The sequence below is a fragment of the Piliocolobus tephrosceles genome, chromosome 3 (assembly GCF_002776525.5).
Source record: "Piliocolobus tephrosceles isolate RC106 chromosome 3, ASM277652v3, whole genome shotgun sequence".
Lineage (NCBI taxonomy): Eukaryota > Metazoa > Chordata > Mammalia > Primates > Cercopithecidae > Piliocolobus > Piliocolobus tephrosceles.
Window position 1 is genome coordinate 178622436 of NC_045436.1, and position 24563 is coordinate 178646998.

The 24563-nt window shown below is 38.7% G+C and overlaps 1 protein-coding gene across 6 annotated transcripts in view; it reads left to right on the plus strand.

Annotated features, from left to right (window-relative positions):
• KIAA0232 (KIAA0232 ortholog) overlaps window positions 1–24563 on the plus strand; it is a 100415-nt gene that overhangs the window by 18177 nt on the left and 57675 nt on the right. For 4 of the 6 annotated variants that reach the window (XM_023206866.3, XM_023206862.3, XM_023206867.3 and 1 more), the window contains exon 2: window positions 21520–22019. In XM_023206866.3, the coding sequence (XP_023062634.1) occupies window positions 21789–22019 (231 nt within the window). In that variant the 5' untranslated portion in view covers window positions 21520–21788. Of the gene's footprint in view, window positions 1–4677; window positions 4762–6484; window positions 6531–21519; window positions 22020–24563 lie in introns of all 6 variants that reach the window. The other 2 variants (XM_023206863.3, XM_023206864.3) reach the window with 2 other exon arrangements.

Below are 24563 nucleotides of genomic sequence, written 5' to 3' on the forward strand. Positions count from 1 at the left end.
CATGCCATTCTTCTGCCTCAGCCTTCCGAGTAGCTGGTACTACAGGTGCCTGTCACCACGCCTGGCTAATTCTTGTATTTTTAGTAGAGACGGAGTTTCACCATGTTGGCCAGGATAGTCTCCTTTAACCCCCTGCCTCGGCCTCCCAAAGTGCTTGGATTACAGGCGTGAGCCACTCCGCCTGGCTGGCTTTTGTTTTGCATATGCTCTGTTTTTTCTTTCTTTCTTTTTTTTTTTTTTGAGATGGAGTCTCACTCTGTTGCCCCGGCTAGAGTGCAATGGCATGATCTCGGCTCACTGCAACCTCCATCTCCCGGGTTCAAGTGATTCTCCTGCCTCAGCCTCCTGAGTAGCTGGCATTACAGGTGCCCGCCACCATGTTCTGCTAATTTTTGTATTTTTAGTAGAGATGGAATTTCACCATGTTTGCCAGGCTGGTCTCGAACTCCTGACCTCAGGTGATCTGCCTGCCTTGGCTTCCTAAAGTGCTGAACCATCGTGCCCGGACTTACATATGCTCTGTTTTCTTGATGTGTTCTGATTTTATTATATTTGAAAATTTGGGGCCGGGCGTGGTGATTCATGCCTGTAATCCCAGCACTTTGGGAGGCCAAGGTGGGCGGATCACCTGAGGTCGGGAGTTCAAGACCAGCCTGACCAACATGGAGAAATCCCATCTCTACTAAAAATACAAAATTAGCCAGGCGTGGTGGCGCACACCTGTAATCCCAGCTACTCAGGAGACTGAGGCAGGAGAATCGCTTGAACCTAGGAAGTGGAGGTTGCGGTGAGCTGAGATCATGCCACTGCACTCCAGCCTGGGTGACAGAGGGAGACTCCGTCTCAAAAAAAAAAAAAAAGAGAAAATTTGGAGGAAAAGACCTTGCTCATTATATTTGTTTGAATTCTGTAAATGAAGTAAGCAGAATGGCAGAAATGTCATTTGGTAACATTTTCTATAGTTTTGGGTCACACAGAAGATGCAGAGCCCGGTTGGCTCCTGGGCTCATCACTGTGAAAGGTTATGTGAGGGGGCTGATACCAAGAGCCCCGTTAGGAAGGGCAGGCAGGTTCTTAAGGGTTTGTTCAGTTCAGCAATGCTTTTCCAACAGCTTATTAACGGAGTGTAGTGGGAATACAAATATAAATATAGACAGAGTTGTTGATAATTTGGTCATGGGATAATTTGTAATTTTCTTAGTTTGTAGAAAATTAAGTTCAGCAGCTGGGTATTGAAGCAGGATGTGGAATTGTCATCATTTCCCCAAATCTTGATGTGTGAGACCTGTTGTGTCCAGTAGAACTTTGTTTGATAATGGAAGTGTTCACTGCGTTTTCTCTTCAGTACGCACTGGCTACATGGGGCTGTTAACACGTGAAATGTGGCTTGTGCCATCAAAGAACTGAATTTTCAATTTTATTTAATTTTAATAATTTTAAATGTAAATAGTCACTAGTGGCTACCATATTCATTGGACAGTGCAGTTCTAGAGATTCAGTTCACCTTTGTTCAATTCACCTTTGTTCAAAGAATAAGTGGATAGTGGTTGTAAGAGACTGAAGAGATGCTACTAGGCGAGGCGTGGTGGCTCATGCTTGTAATTCTGGCCCTTTCGGAGGCTGAGGTAGGAGGGCTGCTTGAGCCTAGGAGTTCGTGACCAGCCTGAGCAACGTAGTGCAACCCTGTCTCTACCAAAGAAAAAAGCTGGACTTGATGGCCACACACTTGTCGTCTTAGCTACTCTGGAGGCTGAGGTGGGAGGATTGCTTGAGCCCAGGAGTTCCAAGCTGCAGTGAGCTATGATCACTTCACTGCACTCCAGACTGGGTGACAGGACAAAAGAGGAAAAAAAAGAGAACGGTGCTATTAAGTGGCTTACAGTGCTTAGGTCTTTAATTAGCATATCCAAGTTTTTAAATGTAGAACATAGGGTTTTCATAAAGTGGAAAGGTGGATTCTGGTTTATTTGCAGTACAAAGAAAAATACAGGGCCTTCGAGGATGGTCATTTTGTGCATGTGCTGAAAAATCACATTCTTTTAGCTCTGGAAGTTATTTGTAAACATGCCACCATTACCTTCCAGGTTAAGTTTGTGTCCCTCACTGTGTATTGCACATAGTAAATACCTGCTAAATGCTGGTGGTTTCTGATGTTTATGTGCAGTAAAGGGGCCGTTGATCCTGAGAGGGCTGTTAGTTCCTTCATGAGTGTCACAAGTTGGGTTCTCTGGGAAGGCGGGAACTTTGGGAAGCAGATGCAGACAGTTTAGCGTGCAGAATGTTGATTAGGGCTTGCCTGTAGGGTCCAGACTCAGGGAATGGAGAAGTTGAGCTACCTTGCATGCCCAATTATAGCATGGCCTTGGCCAACCCCGTTAGAATAGCCCTTTAGAGCTGTGCTGGGTTGGGTTGGGTAGCCAGGCCTGTACACTCTCTCTGTCAGTCAGGATGACTTGCCTGGAAGAGGGCAAGATGTCGGGTGAGGCAGTTCTCTGTAGCCACAGCAGTACTTGAAGGGGCTGATGGAGCAGTCTGGGTCCTGCAGTTGAGGGTCTGGGTTGTACATCACAGCGTGCCACAGTTAGACAATATTTTTCTTAGAAATTTTTTTGATTGATTTCATTTGACTCATTGGTTGACCTTCTGGAGAAATATGGGGTAAGTCTCTTCCTCTTTCTCTGTGACTCTTCTCGACTCCCCCACCCCACCTCCCCACTTACTAAATAACTATGTGTGTGTGTGTGTGTGTCTTATGTATGAACAGAGTTACAGTACACAATTAGCCTTTTCTTCTGGTGGAAGCTGACTCCAATCAGAATGCTTCATCTTTACCTCTTCCCCAAGGACATAAAAACAGAAAGGGGATTTTGCTATAACATAGAATACAGAGGGGTGATTCAGGTATAGAGCAAGGTGTGGTATGTTGGTGATGTAAGGAGCACAGAAGAATGAAAGTAATTGGTATGAAGTTCTCTCAAGGAAGGAAAGAATGACAGAAGGTGGAAAGAAGAGTAATAGTCAAATATGAGTGCATATAGCTGGGAACAGTGGCTCATGCTTATAATCCCAACACTTTAGGTGGCTGAGATGGAAGGATCACTTGAGGTCAAGAGTTCAAGACCAGCCTAGGCAACATACTGGGCATACTTGAACAAGATACTCCGTCTCGACCAAAAAAAAAAAAAATTTAGCCAGGTTTGGTGGGTGCACACCTGTAGTCCCAGCTACTGTGGTGGGTGAGGTGGGAGGATCACTTGAACCCAGGAGTTCTCGGCTGTAGTTAGCTATGATTGTACCACTGCACGCCCAGCCTGGATAACAGAAGAATACCTTATCTCTTGAAAAAAATAAAAATGAGTGCATATATATATATATGTATGCGGACTTTCTCATATTAATTGAAGCCCAGATCCCTTAAGTTCAAATGGAAATATTCCATGAGTACTTGGAAATATAGACTGAGAAGACAAGGTAAGAGAAAGATTTGTAGGGGGTGACTTTTTATACATTGCACAAATCTTTGACGTTATCAAACATGAATGTCAAACATTGAAACATGAATGTTCAAGGGCCTGCAACACAGCTTTCAAGTTATATAGTTATTGATAGTTAGGTAATAGTTGGAAGATTCCAATAGTTATGTAGTTACTGGTAGTTAGAAAATACTCAAAAGATTCATTTGCATAAGATTACCCTGATTAAAATTTCAAATATAATAATTTCTTTCTTTCTAGAGTTGTCTAATTTCATATTCACTTACAGAGAATGCTTTTTACTAACCTCAGAATCAAGTATTTCATGTTAGAGAACTTGACCAGAATTTATAAAAAAGGAATAACCAATTTTATATCTGACATGAGTCATTTGGAAGTGGATTTTTATGTTTAATGTTTGGATTGTTAGCTATTTTTCTTCCATGTTTGTTTTTGCTTCTCTGAGCCATACAGTGTGTATTTTTCCTACCTATTTTCTTCCTTTACATTTACTTGTAACATGGTATTGTGACTTGAACATATCTGAAATTTTAAGGAGGTATCCTTGTAGGGCTCTACAGACAGTCATTTTTGAGGGGAGAGGTTTTAATTAACATAAAATTCCAATCCAAGATGTGTCACCTTTGTTAACTATGGTACTTTGCGGAGTATTTAAAATGTGTTTTTGAGAATGTTACATGTTAACCTGTCTTTAAAGTATTTGGATTTGAGGTTTTGAGAAATTTATCTGTTTTATTAATTTAGGGAGAGTTCTGTAAGATCAACATCACAGCTGGCAGGAATTCTCAATTTGTTTCCCAGATTCAAGGATGCCTTAAAGTACAATTAAATTTGGTAGCATTTCTAACACTTTTAGTAGCTGTGCCTAATACTTAGCAAATGTTTGTTAAATACAGGTATTCCTGCTCTGGCAGGCCTCCCTCCACCAGCCCCTGGAGTGCTCCCTCTTGTTCTGGTCCATGAACCCTCGTGTGCCATACTCTGCCACCCTCAGTTTAGAGCCACTGACCAGTTGGGTTCATTACCTAGTGGAAGCTCTGCCATTAACATCCCATTGTCAGACAGCTGTCTTTTACTCCATTAAAAACTGTGATTGCTTTGTAAAGTGTAAAGAAACTTAAGATAATTTTAATGATGGTAAGTACGTTTTTGATACTAAAATGCCTGCTTCACTGTTGTGTAGGTAGTGTACACTGATATAGGTAGGACGCGGTGGACTCTGCCCTTGTAACCATTCCAGAGAATGCGTTGAGAATGAAGACAACCAGTAAGTCCCTAAGTGTATGTGGGAAATGGAAAAATGTGAAAGTTTCTGATACCATTTAAAAGGGAATACTAATTGATTTGCTGTATAGAATAGTACAATTTATGCAAGTTATTTAAAGGAAAGAAAAGGAGAGGGATATAATTAATGATCTTATTCCTAAATTACATCTTCAGTTTAACTTTTTAATCCTGGGAATTCAGGATTTAAAGACCTCAGGTCAGGTGATCTATACCTTGCTTATATTAATAACTTGGGCCTTGGGGAAAATCTTTTCTGATTAGAATGTCTCCTGTTTCCCAAACTGTGTTCCAAGGAAGCAAAAGGGGTCAATGAATGAATGAATGAATGTTCTCCACTACTTTGTTTCCTTCTTGTAGGTTCCGAGTGCATATTAGCCTGTTAAAGGTTTCAAGATGTCCTGAAATAAACCTGCTTTTGTTTCAGCTTTGGTATTTCCCTAATTTATGCAAAATGAAGAAGTTTATAGCAAAGGAATATATATATATATATATATGTGTGTATTATTTTTTTGAGACGGAGTCTTGCTCTGTTCCCCAGGCTGGAAGGCAGTGGCGTGATCTCCGCTCACTGCAAGCTCCGCCTCCCGGGTTCACGCCTTTCTCCTGCCTCAGCCTCCCGAGTAGCTGGGACTACAGGTGCATGCCACCACGCCCGGCTAATTTTTTTGTATTTTTAGTAGTGATGGGGTTTCACCGTGTTAGCCAGGATGGTCTCGATCTCCTGACCTAGTGATCCACCCGCCTCGGCCTCCCAAAGTGCTGGGATTACAGGCTTGAGCCACCCTACCCGTCGAGGAATATATTTTTATGTCACCCAGAATATACTTTGGGGAAACTGTAGCAAGTTATCCTTTAAATGATGACACTGTTTATTTAAGTATCTTCCTCAGGTCCAGAAGAATTACTATAGTTATCTTCAGAACCATATCTAAAGACTTGATTTAATATTGGAAGCATACAATTAATGGATGAGAAATGAACATATGTACTACTTTGATCCTATTCTGAGTTCTCTAGTGTATATCTTTTTGCATAAACAAAATTTTATTTGGACTCTTTAAAATTTTTAACTATTAGGATATGAATCAGATAATCCATATAAACTTTTCATATAGAATTAGATTATTGACAGATATGAACACATTATTGAAGTATTGCTTCTTACCTAAGTCCATTTTGGAGAACTATAATTTGTATTACTTGGCTATGGCATTTATAGTAATTTTAAAAAGTTAACTCACTGTCTTACCAGTGAGTTACAGAATTTCATGCTACCTTTCCCCCACTCATTGAAACTCAGAAGATATTTGTGGTTTTGAGTTTAGTAGTTGAAAGCTATAGAATTTATATGCCCAGACATTTTGAGGGCCAGCAGTATCACGTTGTAAAATTATTTTGGTACACTATGATCTAGTATTTTATATGATGAAATGTTTCAACGCTGACAAAGTGGGTTTCATCATGCTAGAGCTTTTTGCATTTTCAAAAAGTGTAAAAATTATTTATTTTAGTTTTTTTCCAAGTAAGCTTAGGGTTTTTGAAATTTTGCATTTCTTAATGTGTAGATGTTTCAGTTTCTCCTAATTGAAATTTTTAAATTTCTAAAATTTAGTTGTTTCATCCCTTTTCCAACAATTTATCCAAAAGCTTTCAGAATTTCATAATAATGTTGTTTTATCTTGTTTTTGCATTTTGTTTGGTAGCTATTTTGTTATCTTTTGCAAGGAAGGAGGAGGATTTGCTTCAGTTGTAAGTATATACATTTTCCCCTTCCCTTTGGGCCCAAATGTTTTATCCTTTGTCCTGTAAAGTGTCTGATGTGAGGTTTACCCTTGCTAGGTAAAAAAGGCATTTTTGTAAATCTCCATAACCTTTTGAAGGCATAAAAACTGCCATTTTGTAGCCCTGCTAAAGAACTTTGACATCTAATTGGTCTAAATGAACTAAATGTCTACATTGGTTATTATAATTTGATAACCTGTAAAAAAAAAAAATTTAATACGGCAGTCCAGCTTTTCAAACCAGAAATATTAACAGATGAATAAGAATCATCAAATAACTGGAATCAAGTAAAAATTAGACATAAAACAATGTAACTTTGCATAAGCAGTTCACCTCCATAGTACAATTAAACAATAAGTTCAAACAGTAAGAATTAAAGCAATAAGAGGCTGGGCGCAGTGGCTCACACCTGTAATCCCAGCACTTTGAGAGGCCGAGGCAGGTGGATCACGAGGTCAGTGGATCGAGACCATCCTGGCTGACACGGTGAAACCCCGTCTCTATTAAAAATACAAAAAATTAGCCGGGTGTGGTGGTGGGCGCCTGTAGTCCCAGCTACTCGGGAGGCTGAGGCAGGAGAAAGGCGTGAACCCGGGAGGCGGAGCTTGCAGTGAGCCGAGATCGCGACACTCTACTCCAGCCTGGGTGCCAGAGCGGGACTCCGTCTCAAAAAGAAAAAAAAAGAAAGAATTAAAACAATAAGAACATACAGGCTGATCGAAACTTTCAGGTCTGTGAGCATTTGACAGTAGCATGGTCAGTAGAGGAAAGTTTATCCAGGGTGCATAGAAAGCTTTTCCCTTTTATTTAGTCTCATTACGCACTAGTCAAATTACACTCTCATTTGTTTTGTTTTAATAGAAGTCTGTTTAGTACCTGTCAATCTATGTAGAACTGATCGCTTTCACCTACATTTTATCATCATAAAATTGGTTTTTCCTTTTTATATATGTATCCATTTATTTATTTATTTATTTAAGACAGGGTCCTGCTATGTTGCCCAGGTTGGCCTGTACACCTGGGCTCAAGTGATGTTCCTGCCTCAGCCTCTCCAGTAGCTAGGATTATAGGCACACACCACAGCATCCAGCTTTTCTTCCTTTTAAACATAAAGATTAACCAAATGTGTTACAGGCTTGCAATTTATGAAAACATTTCCTAGTTCTCTTGCTATCGAGTAGTAATCTTGTCTGTAAGAACAATCCTGTTTATGAAAATATTAATAATTCATTTTAATTGTCACTGGAGAATATTACTTATGTGTTTATTTCTGATGACTAGTAAGGATGGAATTTCTCAATCTTTATGCAGTTTTTCCTCTTTTCATAGAACGAACTCAAGTCTCATACTAGTTTTGTTGATTACATTACTTTTTTAAAAACCTTATTCATTTCCTGGGACTTGACACACTTCTAGAATGGGGAAGAAAACTGTAGGTCTGAGTGTCCATTTCTACATAGCTTTTCAGAAACCTGGAGTAAACCAGTTTACATAATTTAGTTTATAGCCCTTGGTTCCTGTTTTCAATGCTTGAATTCCAGTTTGGGTTGTAGATTCTTTATGGATTTTCTTTTCTGGGTGTAAATTGGCTTAGGAGCCATGTTACCTACTGAAGAGAATGAGCATTATCTTGGGTTCCAAATTCGTGTGCTGAGATCAGAAAATAACAGACAAGGGCCAGGCACAGTGACTCATGCCTGTAATCCCAGCACTTTGGGAGGCCAACGCGAGTGGATCACTTGAGGTCAGGAGACCAGACTGGCCAACATGGTGAAACCCCATCTCTACCAAAAATACAAAAATTAGCTAGGTGTGGTGACGTGCACCTGTAGTTCCAGCTACTTATGAGGCTAAGGCAGGAGAGTCGCTTGAACCTGGGAGGTTGAGGTTTCAGTGAGCTGACGTCATGCTACTGCACTCTAGCCTGGGCAACAGAGTGAGACTATGTCTCAAAAAAGAGAAAAAAGAAAATAACAGACAAGAATTATGTATAAATGTAGAACTACTTAATTGTATGTTCGCACTGCGGGCAAATATTATTTAGGATTTTGGTGAAAAGTAATAGAGTCCAAAAGCCAGAGTCTTAATATTTCAAATGTCTGTTTTCTTTATTCTCTTTTCTATATTCTTTCTTTTACTTTATGTTATATATCCTTTATGCCTTCCCCCTCAAGGCTTTTCCTTGTGTGAAAGTCCTATAAACACCCAAATTGAATAATTATGAAAAGACAGTTGCAGGTAATGCTTAGTCTTGGGTACCGAGCACATCAACAATGTGAGTACGAACTTTGTAGTGAGAAAGGACCAGTTAAAAATAGAGTTCAAGCATGACTTGCAGAAGTACCGTACTAGATCAAAGGGAATGATAGAGGGCTTCAGTGGGAAGAGTACAAGTTGCTTTACCTAAGGTGAAAGCCTTGCTAATATAGGATGGTAAATACCTAAAGGAAAATTCCGAGAGAGTTGTGATTGTCTCGATATCACTGACACCATGCACAGTGCCTTGTACACTAGAAACCTCTAGGACATGGGATTGTGAGAGAATGAGTTAAAATTCCTATGTTAGTTAGTCCCTGCCTGTGGACTCAGAATGTGATCAGAGTTGGGGTTTTTCCTCCCACCTGCTAGTATTACGAATATCGTTTTATTTACCAGACTTCTCTTTTTCAGAATTTATTCTCCATTTAGATTTGGGAAGTAGTTAGTTCAGCACAGTTTTGATCACCTGCCAAGGCCTAAGCATTCTACTAAATAGTACATGTGGAGTATGTCACAGTTTGACCTGAAGAACTTTAAGCCTTATTTGATAAGGAACCCATTCCCAGGAGGCAGTTAGAGAATAGTGTAAAAGGACATCATCACAAGGCAGAAGGCCATGAGGACAGCCAGCACTCTGTAAGTGTTGGGAGGAAGACCGTGGTATGCCCTTAAATAATTAGAAAGGGCTTCTTCAGAAAGGCAGGGCAGGAATAATTCCATTGCCAGTTGGGTGTTAGTGTTTCAGCCATATCTGTGCTTTCTGAAACTTTTATGATCCTATTACTTTTGTCCCTGATAGTTGTCTATGTTTACCAGAATGTTAGTTTCAATAATGTTAGATTTGAGAGTTGTTTCCTATTAATAGCCCCATATTCTACCCCTTGAAGTGGTCATTAGGGCTAGTGATACCTGCCCTACTGAAGTGAAGTGAGGCTAAGAGACTTGCTTCGACTCGTAAAATGTGAGTAGCTCACTTCCAAGAGGAAGCTTTCGAAGTACCAGTGCCAGCTTTGGTCCAGATCTTATTTTCTCTGGCCCCCTGGACTAGCAGGGTTCAAGATGATGGCCATTTTGTCACCCTGTGTCCCAGAATGATTATAATGAGTGATTACCCTGAACATTTCTGCCAATCCAGGATGAACACATAGTATGAGAAGGATATAAACCTTTGTGGAAGTCCTAGCAAGAGAAATTAAGCAAGAGAAAGATATAAAAGGCATCCAAATCGGAAAAGAGGAGGTCAAATTAGATCCCTATTTGCCATTGATATGCTCTTATATCTAGAAGAACCTAAAGACTCCACCAAAAAACCTCCTAGATTTAATAAATAAATTCAGTAAAGTTGCAGGATACAAAATCGGCATACAAAAATCAGTAATGTTTCTATATACCAATAATGATCTAGCTGAGAAAGAAATCAAGAAGGCAGTTCCATTTACAATAGCTATAAAAAAGGTACCTAGGAATACATTTAACCATGGAGGTGAAAGATCTCTATAAGGAAGACTACAAAACACCAATAAAAGAAATTATAGATGACAAATAAATGGAAAAAACATCCCATGCTCATGAATTGGAAGAATTAATATCATTAAAGTGACCATACTGTCCAAAGCAATCTACAGATTCAGTGTAACCCCTATCAAAATGCCAATGTCATGTTTTACAGAATTAGAAAAAAAATCCTAAAATTCATATGAAATCAAAAAAGAACCCTAATAGCCAAAGCAATCCTGACCAAATGAACAAAGCTGGGGGTATCACATTACCTGACTCAAATTATATTACAAGGGTATATAGTAACCAAAACAGCATGGTACTGGTGTAAAAATAGATGTATGGACAATGGAACAGAATAGATAATCCAGAAATTAAGCCACATATTTATAGCCAACTGATCTTTGACAATGCTAACAACAACATACATCAGAGAAAGACACCCTCTTAAAGAAATGGTGCTGGAAAAATTGGATTGCCCTATGCATAAGAATGAAACTGGACCCCAGTCTCTCACCATATACAAAAAATCAACTCAAGATGGATTAAAGACCTAAACGTAAGACCTGAAACTATAAAAATACTAGAAGAAAACCTAGGGAAAACTCTTCTGGACATTAATACAGGCAAAGAATCTGTAACTAAGACCTCGAAAACACAGGCAACTAAAGCAGAAATAGACAAATGGGACTTAATGAAACTAAAAAGCTTCAGCAGAGCAAAAGAAATCATTAGCAGATTGAAGAGACAGCCTGTAGAATGAGAGAAAATGTTTGCAAACTATTTATCTGATAGGGAACTAATATCCAGAATATACAAGGAATTCAGACACTTCAATGGCAAAAACAAAAAGATCCCATTAAAAAGTGGGCAAAGACATGAATAGACTTTTTTTTTTTAAGAAGAAGATATACGCATGGCCTTACATGTATATGAAGAAAAGCTCGGCATCACCAGTCATCAGAGAAATGCAGACCAAAACCAGAATGAGTTGTCATGTTACCCCAGTCAGAATGGCTATTATTAAAAAGACAAAACAAAACAAAACAAAACAAAAACAAAAACAGAACACCTTTTTGCACGGATACAGAGAAAAAGAAACTCTTCAGCATTTTTGGTGGGAATGTAAATTAGTATAGCTTCTATGGAAAAGAGTATGGAGATTTCTCAAAGAACTAAAAATAGAATGAGCATTCGATTCAGCATTCCCACTGTTGGGTATCTACCCAAAGTAGATACTCAAAGGAAAAGAACACGTCAGAAAGATACCTGTACTCATATGTTTATTGCAGCACTATTCACAGTAGCAAAGATGTAAAATCAACCTAAGTGTCCATGGGTGAATAAATGGGTAAAGAAAATGTGGTCTCTGCACACTATAGAATGCTATTCAGACATAAAAAAAGAGTGAAATCATGTCTTTTGCAGCAACGTTGATGGAACTGGAGGTCATTATCTTAAGTGATAAGGCACAAGCCAGACATAGCCAGATACTGCGTAAACCCTGACTTACTGTGCAATCTATGCATGTAACAAAATTGCCCACGTACCCTATAAATTTTTCTTTTTCTTTCTGAGACAGGGTCTCACTCTGTCACCTAGGCTGTAGTGCTTTGGCACTATCTCGGCTCACTGCACCCTCTGCCTCCTGAGCTCCAGTGATCCTCCCACCTCAGCCTCCTGAGTAGCTGGGACTCCAGGCGTGAGCCACCATGCCTGGCTAATATTTGTATTTTTTTGGTAGAGATGGGATCTCACCGTGTTGCCCAGGCTGGTCTTGAACTCCTGAGCTCAAGCAGTCTCCCTGCCTCGGCCACCCAGAGTGCTGGGATTATAGGTGTGAGCCACTGTGCCTGGCCTAACGTTTCTTTCTTTTCTTTCTTTCTTTCTTTCTTTCTTTCTTTCTTTCTTTCTTTCTTTCGATATAAACCTTTGTGTTAGGCTACTGTAATTTGGGAATTGTTTTTGCTGCATAATCTACCCTATTTTTAACCTTTTCCCTCAGTTTGTTCTTGACCACATATCCTAATTATTCTCAGTTCTCTCTTTGTTTTGTCAGTAAGCTTTAGTTGTTCTTGTTATTCCATACAGTCTGACTTTGTCATTGAACCTTCCATGATTACATTGAAATGCAAGAAATTTGACCTTTTGAAATTTGATGCCTATCAAACATAAAGTAGATGTTTTCCAGTTCTCTCAAACAGTTCTTTCTGAGCTCATTGTGTTATTTCAGAGTAGCTGTGATTAGTAGCCTTCCTTCCAGGTAGTGTCTTGGACAATCTACGGGAACGTGCGGGAGGGGCATAGCTCTGTTGAAAGAGCTAATGAGTCTTTGTTAAGCTCAACGTAGTCATTTACTAGAGAGGAGAGAGTCAAAACCAGTGTCGTTTAGTAGAACTTCTGTGATTATGGAAATGTCCTATATTTGCACACTAGCTACATGTGGCTGTTGAGCACTTGAACTATAGCTAGTGTGACTGAGGAACTGACTTTTAGTTTAAAATAGCCACATGTGACTAGTGGCTACCATATTGGTCAGTGCGGTAAGGGTCTTAGAACACCATGGGGATGACATGATGCCAGGTGAAAAAGGCAGAATACGAAAGTATATGTGTGTTATTATTTAATATATAGAAATAATAATAAATTTAAAGTTCTACGCAAAGGAAAAAACACTAATAATAAGCACACCAAAATGCTAACAGTGAATATTAGGTGCTGAAATTATGTATGAGTGTGTGTTTCTATTTTTATATTTTAATAATACTTTAAAACCTTGCTAATAAAGGTATATATGATAAACATAAGAAAGAAAGAAGTGCTGTGATACTAATAAAGACCACTTCAGCAAGTGAATATATCGGTTGAATAGAACTGCCCAGATTTTTCTCCATAACATCCACATTTTACATTTTGCCCAGAGAAGCCCGGTTTGTAACTGTTGACTGTCTGATGCTCTTTTTGATCAGTTGTGCTGTAACAAAAGTAAATCGAGAGAACAGTCCGCAAATAGTATTTATGCAGCCGTGTTCAAAAGACAGTATGCTTTTTTAAATCATTTTCATATGTTGTAATCACACCTAAAATTATTTATAGTGTATTACGAAACAGGGAAATATCTTAATATTTAAATTAACTTGGCCACATGTCTGCTGTACTTGAACATTAAAGAAACTGAACTGTAGATAGTATGTCACTTATAGCTTATAAATAATTAGGAACACCAATGGGAGTTGTAATTTGAATTATTTTTAGTAATATATGTCATATAGAGTATAAAAAGATGGTTCCATGTTTCCTGGAATATTATTACATGAGGGATGAGATTTTGGGAAGATTTGTGAACTTCTTCAAACCAAGTGCTCACTGCTCCAAAAAAGCGTTTATTATTAAATTACTTGTTTGAAGTGTGGCATTATGTTTGGTCTGCTTCTTGGAAAAGTGTTTACTTATATAATGATTTAAGTACTTTGATCTGGTTTTTTTTATTATTATTTTTTATTTTTTGAGATGGAGTCTCACTGTGTCGCCCAGGCTGGAGTGCAGTGGCGAGATCTTGGTTCACTGCAAGCTCTGCCTCCCGGGTTCATGCCATTCTCCTGCCTCAGCCTCCCGAGTAGCTGGGACTACAAGCACCCACCACCACGCCCTGATAATTTTTTGTATTTTTAGTAGAAATGGGGTTTCACCATGTTAGCCAGGATGGTCTCGATCTCCTGAGCTCGCGATCTGCCCGCCTCGGTCTCCCAAAGTGCTGGGATTACAGGCGTGAGCCACCGCGCCCAGTCACACCCAGCTAATTATTTTGCACTTTTAGTGGAGACGGGGTTTCACCGTGTTAGCCAGGATGGTCTCGATCTCCTGACCTGTGATCCACCCGCCTCGGCCTCCCAAAGTGCTGGGATTACAGGCATGAGCCACCGCGCCTGGCCTGTTTCTTATAATATCTTTATTGGCTTTTGGTATCAGCTTAATGCTGTCTTCATAACATGATTTGAGAAGTATTGGGAGAGTTTGTATAGAATTGGAATTAGGCTTTTCTTAAATATTTGGTAGAATTCACCTATGAAGCTATATGGGCTTAGCGATTTCTTTGTGAGTTTTAAACTATAATTTCAGTTCCCTTTATAGATACAGGACTATTCATTCTGTTTCTTCTTGAGTAAGCTTTAGTAGTTTGTATCTTTCAAGGAATTTTTCCATTTCATTTAAGTTATTGAATTTATTGGTATAAAGTTTTTCTAGTATCTCTTTTTCTCATTTTTATACCTATAGAATCTGTAGTGATCTCACCTCTCTCATTCCTGATGTTGGTAATCTGTGTCTTCTGTCTTTCCTGATCAGTCTGGCTAGAGGTTGAAGAACCTGTTTTTGGTTTTATTGTTTTTCTGCTTTCTATTTCATTGGTTTCTGCTCTGATCTTTTTTCTTTTTTCTGCTTAGTTTAGGCTTCGTTTGCTCTTCTTTTACTAGCTTCTTAAGGTGAAAACTGAGATCATTGATTTAAGACCTTTTCTAATATAGACAGTGTTCTACTTTTCTTTCTCAGTACTGCTTTTGTGGCATCCTAAAAATATTGATAGGTTGTGTTTTCATTTACATTCAGTTCGAAGTATAGTACTTACTAATTTCTCAAATTTCTTCTCCCCCCTCCTCCCCCGGCTTTTTTTTTTTTTTTTTTTTTTTGAGATGGAGTCTCGCTCTGTTGCCGGTCTGGAGTGCAGTGGTGCGATCTCGGCCCACTGCAGCCTCCGCCTCCCAGGTTCAAACGATTATCTCGCCTCAGCCTCCTGAGTAGCTGGGACTACAGGCACCCGCCACCACGCCTGGTTAATTTTTTTGTATTTTTATTAGAGATGTTTCACCGTGTTAGCCAGGATGGTCTTGACCTCCTGACCTCGTGATCCACCCGCCTCGGCCTCCCAAAGTGCTGGAATTACAGGCGTGAGTCACCGCACCTGGCCTCCCCTATTATTTAGAAATATGTTTTTAGTTCTCACATATTTGGAAGCTTTTCCAGACATCCTTATGTTACTAATTATAATTCCGTGTGGTCAGAGAATATGCATGTATGATTGAATTCTTTTAAGCTTATTGCACCTTTTCTGTGGCCAAAGATACAGTTTATCTTAGGTCAAGTTGGTTGATAATGTTATTCTCTCTGTATCCTTATGGATTTTTTTTGTGTATTTCTTCTTGCAGTGACTGACAAAGAGGTTTTGAAATCTAGTGTAATTGTGGACTTGTTTATTTATCTTTGTAGTTCTATCAATTTTTGTTTCATGTATTTTGCAAATATGCTATTAGATGTATAATACAAAGGACTGGTACGTCCTTTTGATACATCCATCCCTTTATCATTATGAATTGACCTTCTTTATCTCTGTTAGTATTTTTTGCACTGAAATTTACTTTTGTCAGAAAGTGATGTAGACACCCTAGCTTTCTTTTTATTAATGTTAGTGTAGTATTTTTTCTATCCTTTTACTTTTAACCTATTTGTGTCTTTATATTTAAAGTGGATTTTATACACCTATAACATTCAGACCAAGAACCAAATTAAGAATACATTCCCAGGCTGGACGCAGTGGCTCATGCCTGTAATCCCAGCACTTTGGGAGGCCGAGGCAGGTGGATCACGCAGTCAGGAGTTTAAGACCAGCCTGGCCAACCCTGTCTCTACTAAAAATACAAACATTAGCTGGGCATGGTGGCAGGCACCTGTAATCCCAGCTACTTGGGAGGCTGAGTCAGAGAATTGCTGGAACCCAGGAGGCAGAGGTTGCAGTGAGCCAAAATCGCACCAGTGCACACCAGCCTGGGTGACAGAGCAAGACTCCGTCTCAAAGAAAAAAAGAATACACTCCCTGTACTGGCAGTAGCTCAGTGGTTCCTTCAACAGAGAACACTTCCATTTACAATAGACAACGTGCACGCGCGCACACACACACACACACACACAACCACCTAGGAATACATCTAACGAAGGAGGTGAAAGATCTCTGTAAGAAGAACGATAAAATCATTGATAACAAAAATATGGAAAAATATTTCATGCTCATGGACTGGAAGAATTGATATTGTTACCATGGCCATACAGCCCAAAGCAGTCTACATATTAAACACTGTTCCCATCAAACTACTAATGTCATTTTTCACAGAATTGGAAAAAAAAACTATTCTAAAATTAATATGGAACCAAAAAACAGCCCGAATAGCCAAAGCAATCCTAAGCAAAAAGAACAAAACCAGTGGTTTCATGTTACCTGACTTCAAACTATACCATAAGGCTACAGTAACCAAAACAGCATGGTATTGGTACAAAAATAGATAGGTAGACCAATGGAACAGAATAGAGAACCCAGAAATAAAGGTGTATACCTGTAGCCATCGAATCTTCAACAAACTTGACAAAAATAAGCAACAGGAAAAGGACTCCCTGTTCAATAAATGGTCCTGGAATAAATTACTAGCCATATGCAGAGGAATGAAAATGGACCCCTACCTTTCAGCATATATAAAAATTGACCCAAGATGGATTATAGATATTTAAATGTAAGAAAACTATAAAAACCCTAGAAAAAAAACTTGGAAATACCATTCTGGCCTTAGGAAGGAATTTGTGTTAACTAAGTCCTCAAAAGCAATTGCAACAAAAACAAACATTGACAAATGAGATCTAATTAAGCTAAAGAGCTTATGTACAGCAAAAGAAATTATCAACAGAGTAAACAGTGTACCGTGTTGATAGATACACCATTTCGTATACAGACTACCTACAGAATAGGAGAAAATATTTGCAAACTACATCTGGATATTGGACACAGGTCCAATATCCAGAATCTATTGGAAACTTAAACAATTAAACAAGAAAAAAACAACCCCATAAAAAGTGGGCAAAAGACATGAACAGTTTTCAAAAGAAGACATACAAGCAGCCAACAAACGTATAAAAAAAAGTTCCACATTGCTGATTATCAGAGAGATGCAAATCAAAACCACAATGAGTTACCATCTCACATCAGTCAGAATGGCTGTTATTAGAAGTTAAAAAACAGATGCTAACGAGGCTGCAGAGAAAAGGGAACAGTTACGCACTGTTGGTGGGAATGTAAATTAGTTCTGCCACTGTGGAAAACAGTTTGGAGATTTCTCAAAGAACTTGAGACAGAACTACCATTTGACCCAGCAATCCCATTACTGGGTACATCTCAGAAAAGAAATTATTCTTCCAAAAAGACACATGTACTCATATGTTCATCATGGCACTATTCACACTAGCAAAGATATGGAATCAACCTGGGTGCCCATCAACAGTGGATTGCATAAATAAAATGTGGTACATATATACCATGGAATACTATACAGCCATTAAAATAAAAGAATGAAATCTGTCCTTTGCAGCAACGTGGATATGCAGCTGGAGGATAATATCCTAAGTGAATTAATGTAGGAACAGAAAATCAAATACTGCATGTTCTCACTTAAAAGTGGGAGTTAAACATCAGTTACTCGTGGATGTAAAGGTGACAGCAGTAGACACTGAAGATTGCTATAGTGATGATGGGGGGAGGCGGTAGGTGTTGAAAAAACTGTTGGGTAGTTTTCGATGGCTACCGGTGTACACCTTTATTTCTGGGTTCTCTATTCTGTTCCATTGGTCTACATATCTATTTTTGTACCAGTACTTGGGCAGTGGAATAATTCATACTCCAAACCTCAACATCATGCAACATACCCAGGTAACAAACTTGCACATGTATCCCCTGAATCTAAAATAAAGGTTAAAAAGGGAAAAAAAGAAGCCATATCTTACCTGGGTAGAGCAGGTAGAGAAGTTTGGGGAAAAGCTGGCATGTTTAGGCTACATCTACCAGATTGACATTTAGGAAAATAAATTTGAATTCTGTGGAAAGAATTAAGTGGAGGGTTTTTTTTAATAAGCAGCATATAATTAGGTCTTGCTGTTTTAAAATTCAGTCTATCTCTGCCTTTTAATTGATGTGTTTAGGTCATTTACATTCATTATTATTAACAGTTATATTATCAGAATTTGTCTTCAAGTGATAGTAGATATACCATTTTCATACAAGAACCTTATAATAGTATTCTTACATTTGTCCACTCCTGGCCTTTATGCTACTGTTGGCTTACATTTTACTTATATGTATGTTATTAAATAAAAGCTCTACAATGTTTTGTATTATTTTTGTTTAAACAATTATCTTTTAAAGATATTTAAATAATAAGACAAATGTTATTTCTGGTGCTCTTTGTTCCCTTGAATGGATCCACATTTTGTTCTGTCTTAGTCTGTTTTCTGTTGCTACAACAGAATGACATAGATTAGGTATTTATAAAGAATAGTTTATTTGACTCACAGTTCCTGGAGGCTGGGAAGTCCAAAAGCATGGCACTGGCATGTAGTGAGGGTCATGCCATGGCAGAAAGCATCACATGAGGAGGAGGGTAAGAGCAGGCGAGAGTGCTTTAGACAGAGAGAAATGGGGCTGAACTTATCCTTTTATCAGGAACCCACTCCTGTGATATGAGGTTGGAGCCCTCATGACCTCTTAAAGGTCTTACCTCTTAATACTATCACAATGACAGGTAAATTTCGACATGAGGCTTGGAGGTGATATTTAAATCATAGCATTTGCTGGCAATAAATTCCTTCAGTTTTTGCATATTAGAAAAAGTCGTTTCACTTTCATTTTGAAAGTTTTTAATTTTTTGCTTTTATTTTTATTTTTTATTTCCATAGGTTTTTGGGGAACAGGTGGTGTTTGGTTACATGAATAAGTTCTTTAGTGGTGATTTCTGAGATTTTGATGCACCCTTCACCTGAGCAGCATACACTCTACCTGCTTTGTAGTCTTTTATCCCTTACCCGTCTCCCCATTTCCCCCCGAGTTCCCAAAGTCCACTGGTATCATGCCTTTGTATCCTCATAGCTTGGCTCCCACTTGTGAGTGAGAACATACAGTGTTTGGTTTTCTATTACTATATTACTTCACTTAGAATAATGGTCTCTAGTTTCATCACGGTCACTGCAAATGCCATTATTTCATTCCCTTTTGTGACTAAGTAGTAGTCCATTGTATATGTGTGTGTGTACATATATACACACACACCACAATTTCTTTATCCCCTCATTGATGGGCATTTGGGCTGGTTCCATATTTTTGCAATAGCAGATTGTGCTGCTATAAATAGGCATGTGCAAGTATCTTTTTGAAAGACACTTTCAGTGAGTATAGAATTCTAGGTTGACGGTTTTTTTTCTTTCAGTACTTTAAAGTTTTTGCTCCGTTATCTGCTCACTTGCATTGTTTCCAACAAGAAAACTGATGTCATACTTATCTTTTGTTTGCTATATTTAATGTTTCTTTTTTCTTTTTTTTTTTTGAGACGGAGTCTTGCTCTGTCGCCCGAGCTGGAGTGCAGTGGCCAGATCTCAGCTCACTGCAAGCTCCGCCTCCCAGGTTTACGCCATTCTCCTGCCTCAGCCTCCGGAGTAGCTGGGACTACAGGCGCCCGCCACCTCGCCCGGCTAGTTTTTTGTATTTTTAGTAGAGACGGGGTTTCACCGTGTTAGCCAGGATGGTCTCGATCTCCTGACCTCGTGATCCGCCCGTCTCGGCCTCCCAAAGTGCTGGGATTACAGGCTTGAGCCACCGCGCCCGGCCAATGTTTCTTTTTTCTCTGAGTGTTTTAAAAATTTTCTGTTTATCACAAGTTTGGGTAATTTTTTTATAGTGTTCTAGAGGTCATTTTCTTCATATTTCTTGCACATCTCCAGAATTGAGTGTATTATTTAATTAACAATCTCTCTGGCATCCTGAGATCCAAACGTTAGATGAATTATGGAATGTTTTGAAAGTCAGTTGGAAAAGTTCAGCTGGTGAAAGTTACAGAAAATCTTTGCTTTAATTTATCTAGTTGTCATAATTCGGATAAGAGTGTAGTAGAGAGGATTTCAAAAGTAGCAAAACATGTATTAGTGACACATTAATTTAGTAACTTAGTCCTGTGGTGAACTTAAAACTGCTGTCTTTATATTTAATGTGTGTAAAATTTACCATGTAGCGATAGATAAATTTAAGAAACTCAGTTTTAAATCTTTGGGTAATAGTATTTGTCTTTCTGACTTGATGCTTTTACTAACATTTATTAACAATACTTTGAAAGTAATTTTTGATAACCCTCTTATTGTCTGTTAAAATTCATGCAGAAGTTGAGTTTAGGAGGTTTACCGTTCATTACATTAGTTTTCATTTTCTGGTGGTTTGTAAATTAGCCAGAACTCTAATATAAAGAATATTATGATTTAATAAAGCAATTGTTAGATTACTTTCACATATTGAAAGTATGTTAATTTTGGGGAAGCTATTAAACTAAAAGTGTGTCATCTGTCGTAAAAGCTAAGAAATGCAACCTAGGTATATAAGAAGAAAAGTTGCAATAGGTATAAGAGTATAGCCTGGCTGTAACAGACTGGTGCTCCACCTTTATTTGTGTGAAATCAGAGATGACCAGTCCTAAAGTTTCGAGCCTTACAAAGTAATTAATTACCTGTATAAAACATAAAGAACTACTTTTTTTACCCATGTTTCAATGAAATTACTCTTCATCTACTGATTTCCGTTATACTTAGTTATGAACTAGTGATTTATTAGTTAAGTTTTTCAGCATTACAGAAACAAAATTTTACTAGTCCAATCTCTTGAGATAGCAAAAAAAAAAAAAAAAAAAAATTCGTATAATTGAGCAGGAGGAGAGCATCAACTTCTGAATTTTTATTTGTTTTAAATGATACTCAGCTTTTTAAAAGTTCACAATGTTGTTTTAAGTTTTTTAAACACTTATTTTTAAAGACACGATCTCAATATATTCCCCACACTGGATCGCAGGGGTTATTCATAAGTACAGTCATGGTGCAGGGCAGCCTGGAACTCCTGGGTTCAAGCAGTCTTCCTGCTGCAGCCTTCCAACTTGCTGGTATACAGGAAGGTACCACAGTGCCTAGATTCATTTTAGAAGTTTAAAATGTCGAAGATTGTAGAGGGGGGATATCAGTGTTCTAAGAAACCAAAAATAATAAAGAGGGACATTTGATTCATTTGATTTTTATTCTCAAAAGGTCTATAATTTATTATTTATATATAATGCATTTTTTTTTTCCTCTCTCATTTTTGTAGGTTCTGCCAGAGACTTCCATTTGGCCTCAATGTGAAATTAAAGTAGAAAATCACATCTACATGTATGTTGCTATCAGGATGTTGATTCATTAATCATGCCTGAAGAGGGAAAGTCTGTTTTAGGTGGCTGACTACCAGCAAAAATAAATGCTTATCCTACATGTCAAGCATCTCTCCTTCTTACTGGAGTGAAAATCCCCTCCAGATACCAACAGAATATCAACTGCAGAAAATGCTTCACATTTTAAGGATGTCGGCAACCTAAATTCATGTACCCTATCTGTACAGTTGTTGTGGATGGTTTGCCATCTGAAAGCTCCTCAAGTTCTTATCCAGGCCCTGTGTCTGTTTCTGAAATGTCTCTGCTTCATGCTTTGGGTCCAGTGCAGACCTGGCTGGGACAAGAGCTCGAGAAATGTGGCATTGATGCCATGATTTACACTCGGTATGTCCTCAGTCTTCTGCTGCATGACAGCTATGACTACGACCTGCAGGAACAGGTATTTACATATTTTAAGTGTTTTGTGAAAACTGATTGTATCTGTATGTATACATTCCTCTTAAACAAGCACTTTCATACTTTAAAACTGGGCTATTCATGTGTGTCTGCAAACATTTAACCTGTCAGTGACCAGATGGTAAGATTGCCTTGGAGCGTCAATCAGCCTGTGTCACTGAGCACCCTGTTAAGTGCAGTTATTTTATTCATGGTTAGACTTTCTCACTGTTGATTACGTTTTGGCATAGACTCCAGATCTTGTCATGGATTGGTCATAGTTTGATGACCTGCTACCTTTGAGTAGCAGTGCTCTAGAATGTTGATTTCTACTATTTAGAAAACTCACACATTATGAATAGATATTTAAACATTGTATCTATTATACTTCTTACCATTCCAAATTTAATATTGTATTTTATCTGCAAGAAAGATATTTAACTGCTCATTGGTCACTATGTATGACAAATCAGTAGACTTAAACTTCAGTAAAGCACACAGTTTTGCCATAAGTCAGTGTGTGTCAGTCACCTTGTAAGTTGGTCATTACACATTTTACTTGACTTTGCTGCTGAGTTTATAGTGAGAAATTGGGCTGGGTGTGGTGGTTCACATTTATAATCCCAACACTTTGGGAGGATCCCTTTAAACTGGGAGTTTGAGACCAGCCTTGGTAACATAGAATCCAGTCTCTAAAAAAGTATTAAAAAATTAGCCAGGCATGGTGACACGTGCCTGTAGTCTGTAGCTACTCAGCAGGCTGAGGTGGGAGGATCACTTGAGCCCAGGAAGTTGAGGCTGCAGTGAGCCATGATTGCGCCACTGCACTCCAGCCTTGGCAACGGAGCAACACCCAGTCTCTCTCACATGCATACGAGAGAGAGAGAGAGAGAGAGAGAGAGAAAAAGAGAAACCAAATACAGGTTCTTGAAAAAAATCTTAACCTCAGTCTCATTCTTAAGAGGAGCTACTGAAAGTGAGGCCTGCCAGAGGGAACCAGAGTCATCAGTAGTGAATAAATGGGCTCTGGGTGACTTCTGTGTACAAATTTCACGTAAAGTCTTTTGGTTTTTATGGACAGTAAAAAGAAGGAGGTATTTTGTGGGCAGTTTTTGTTGCTGTTTTAAACCATCGTTACCCACACTGAAAGCAAAGCAGGAAGAGTTTCATTGTCAGAAGAAATTGGCTTTGCCCCTCCAAACCACACAAAAAATCCTCAAAGTCCTATAAATAACACATACAGAGGATTTCACCAAGATGCTTTTTTTTTTTTTTTTTGAGACAGGGTCTTGCTCTGTCACCCAGGCTGGAGTGCATTGGTGTGATCATAGCTCACTGAAGCCTTGAACTCCTGGGCTCCAGCCATCCTCCCTCCTCAGCCTCGCAAAGTGCTGGCATTACAGATGGGAGCTACTGTTTCCAGCCAGCTTAACATTGAGTTGTCCAGAGCATGTTTGATGAGATGGTTTCCCATCGTGTCTAGCTGGACATGATGGACGTGTCTTGCTTCCAGGTTGCTTGCTGCCTTGGCTGGGAGTAGATCCAGGAAGGTTTTGAAGCGATTAACTTATAACCTAATAATCAGCGAGTGTGTTATTTTGGTGGTCAGTATTTTGTATAATTTCCTTACCAGAGCTCTGTTATTTGCCATCATCTTTCTGGTAAATGTCAAATACACTTCTTTACAGGCAAGTAAGACATTAAATCTACAAACATGGAAGGACTTTCATTTCCAGAAATGAGGAAAATATTTCTCATCATTCAAAAATTATGTTCTTCATTGTAAGCATGTACTCATAGGGAATGATTTTTTTTTTTTTGAGACAGGGTCTTGCTGTAATTGCCCAGGCTGGAGTGCAGTGGCGTGATCATAGCTCACTGCAGTCTTAACCTCCTGGGCTCAAGCGATCTTCCTGCCTCTGTCTCCTGAGTAGCTGGGACCACATGCGTGTGGCACCCCACCCAGCTAATTTTTAAAAACCTATGTCTCTCTCTGTTGTTACCTAGGCTGGAAAGAATAGTTTTTTAGTAGGACTTGAACTTCCCATTTCTTAGAGTTGTATGTCAGCAATATCAGTCTAGAATATTTAATCAACACCAATACATTTACTAGCACAAAGTATGTTCTGGGTGCTATAGGACATACAGGATAAAACAGGCCAGATGTTAATAAGATTATAGTCAATCACATCTCTGATCAGACTTGTGAATCCTGTGGTTTCTTTACTAGCTCTAGGGGGTTGTGGTCAGAGATAAGATGAACTATCAGTATCTGCAGCTGTGTTTGATCCTCCCTCCAGAGTTCTGGTTCATTCCTCAGGACACAAGACAGATAAAGGTTAGGGAAAGCATAACATGTCTGGAGTTACAAGGAGAATCCATAGGGAAATAAAAGGCCCTGAAATACTTTTCTACTTGGTCCAGAGTAACAGCAGTGTGTGCCAAGTCCCATGCCGATGAAGAAGGTTAAATTTTAAATGATACCTGTTTTAGTAAGACATGACTTGAGAATCCTTTATCCCCTACATTACTTTTCCGTGAAGTTACA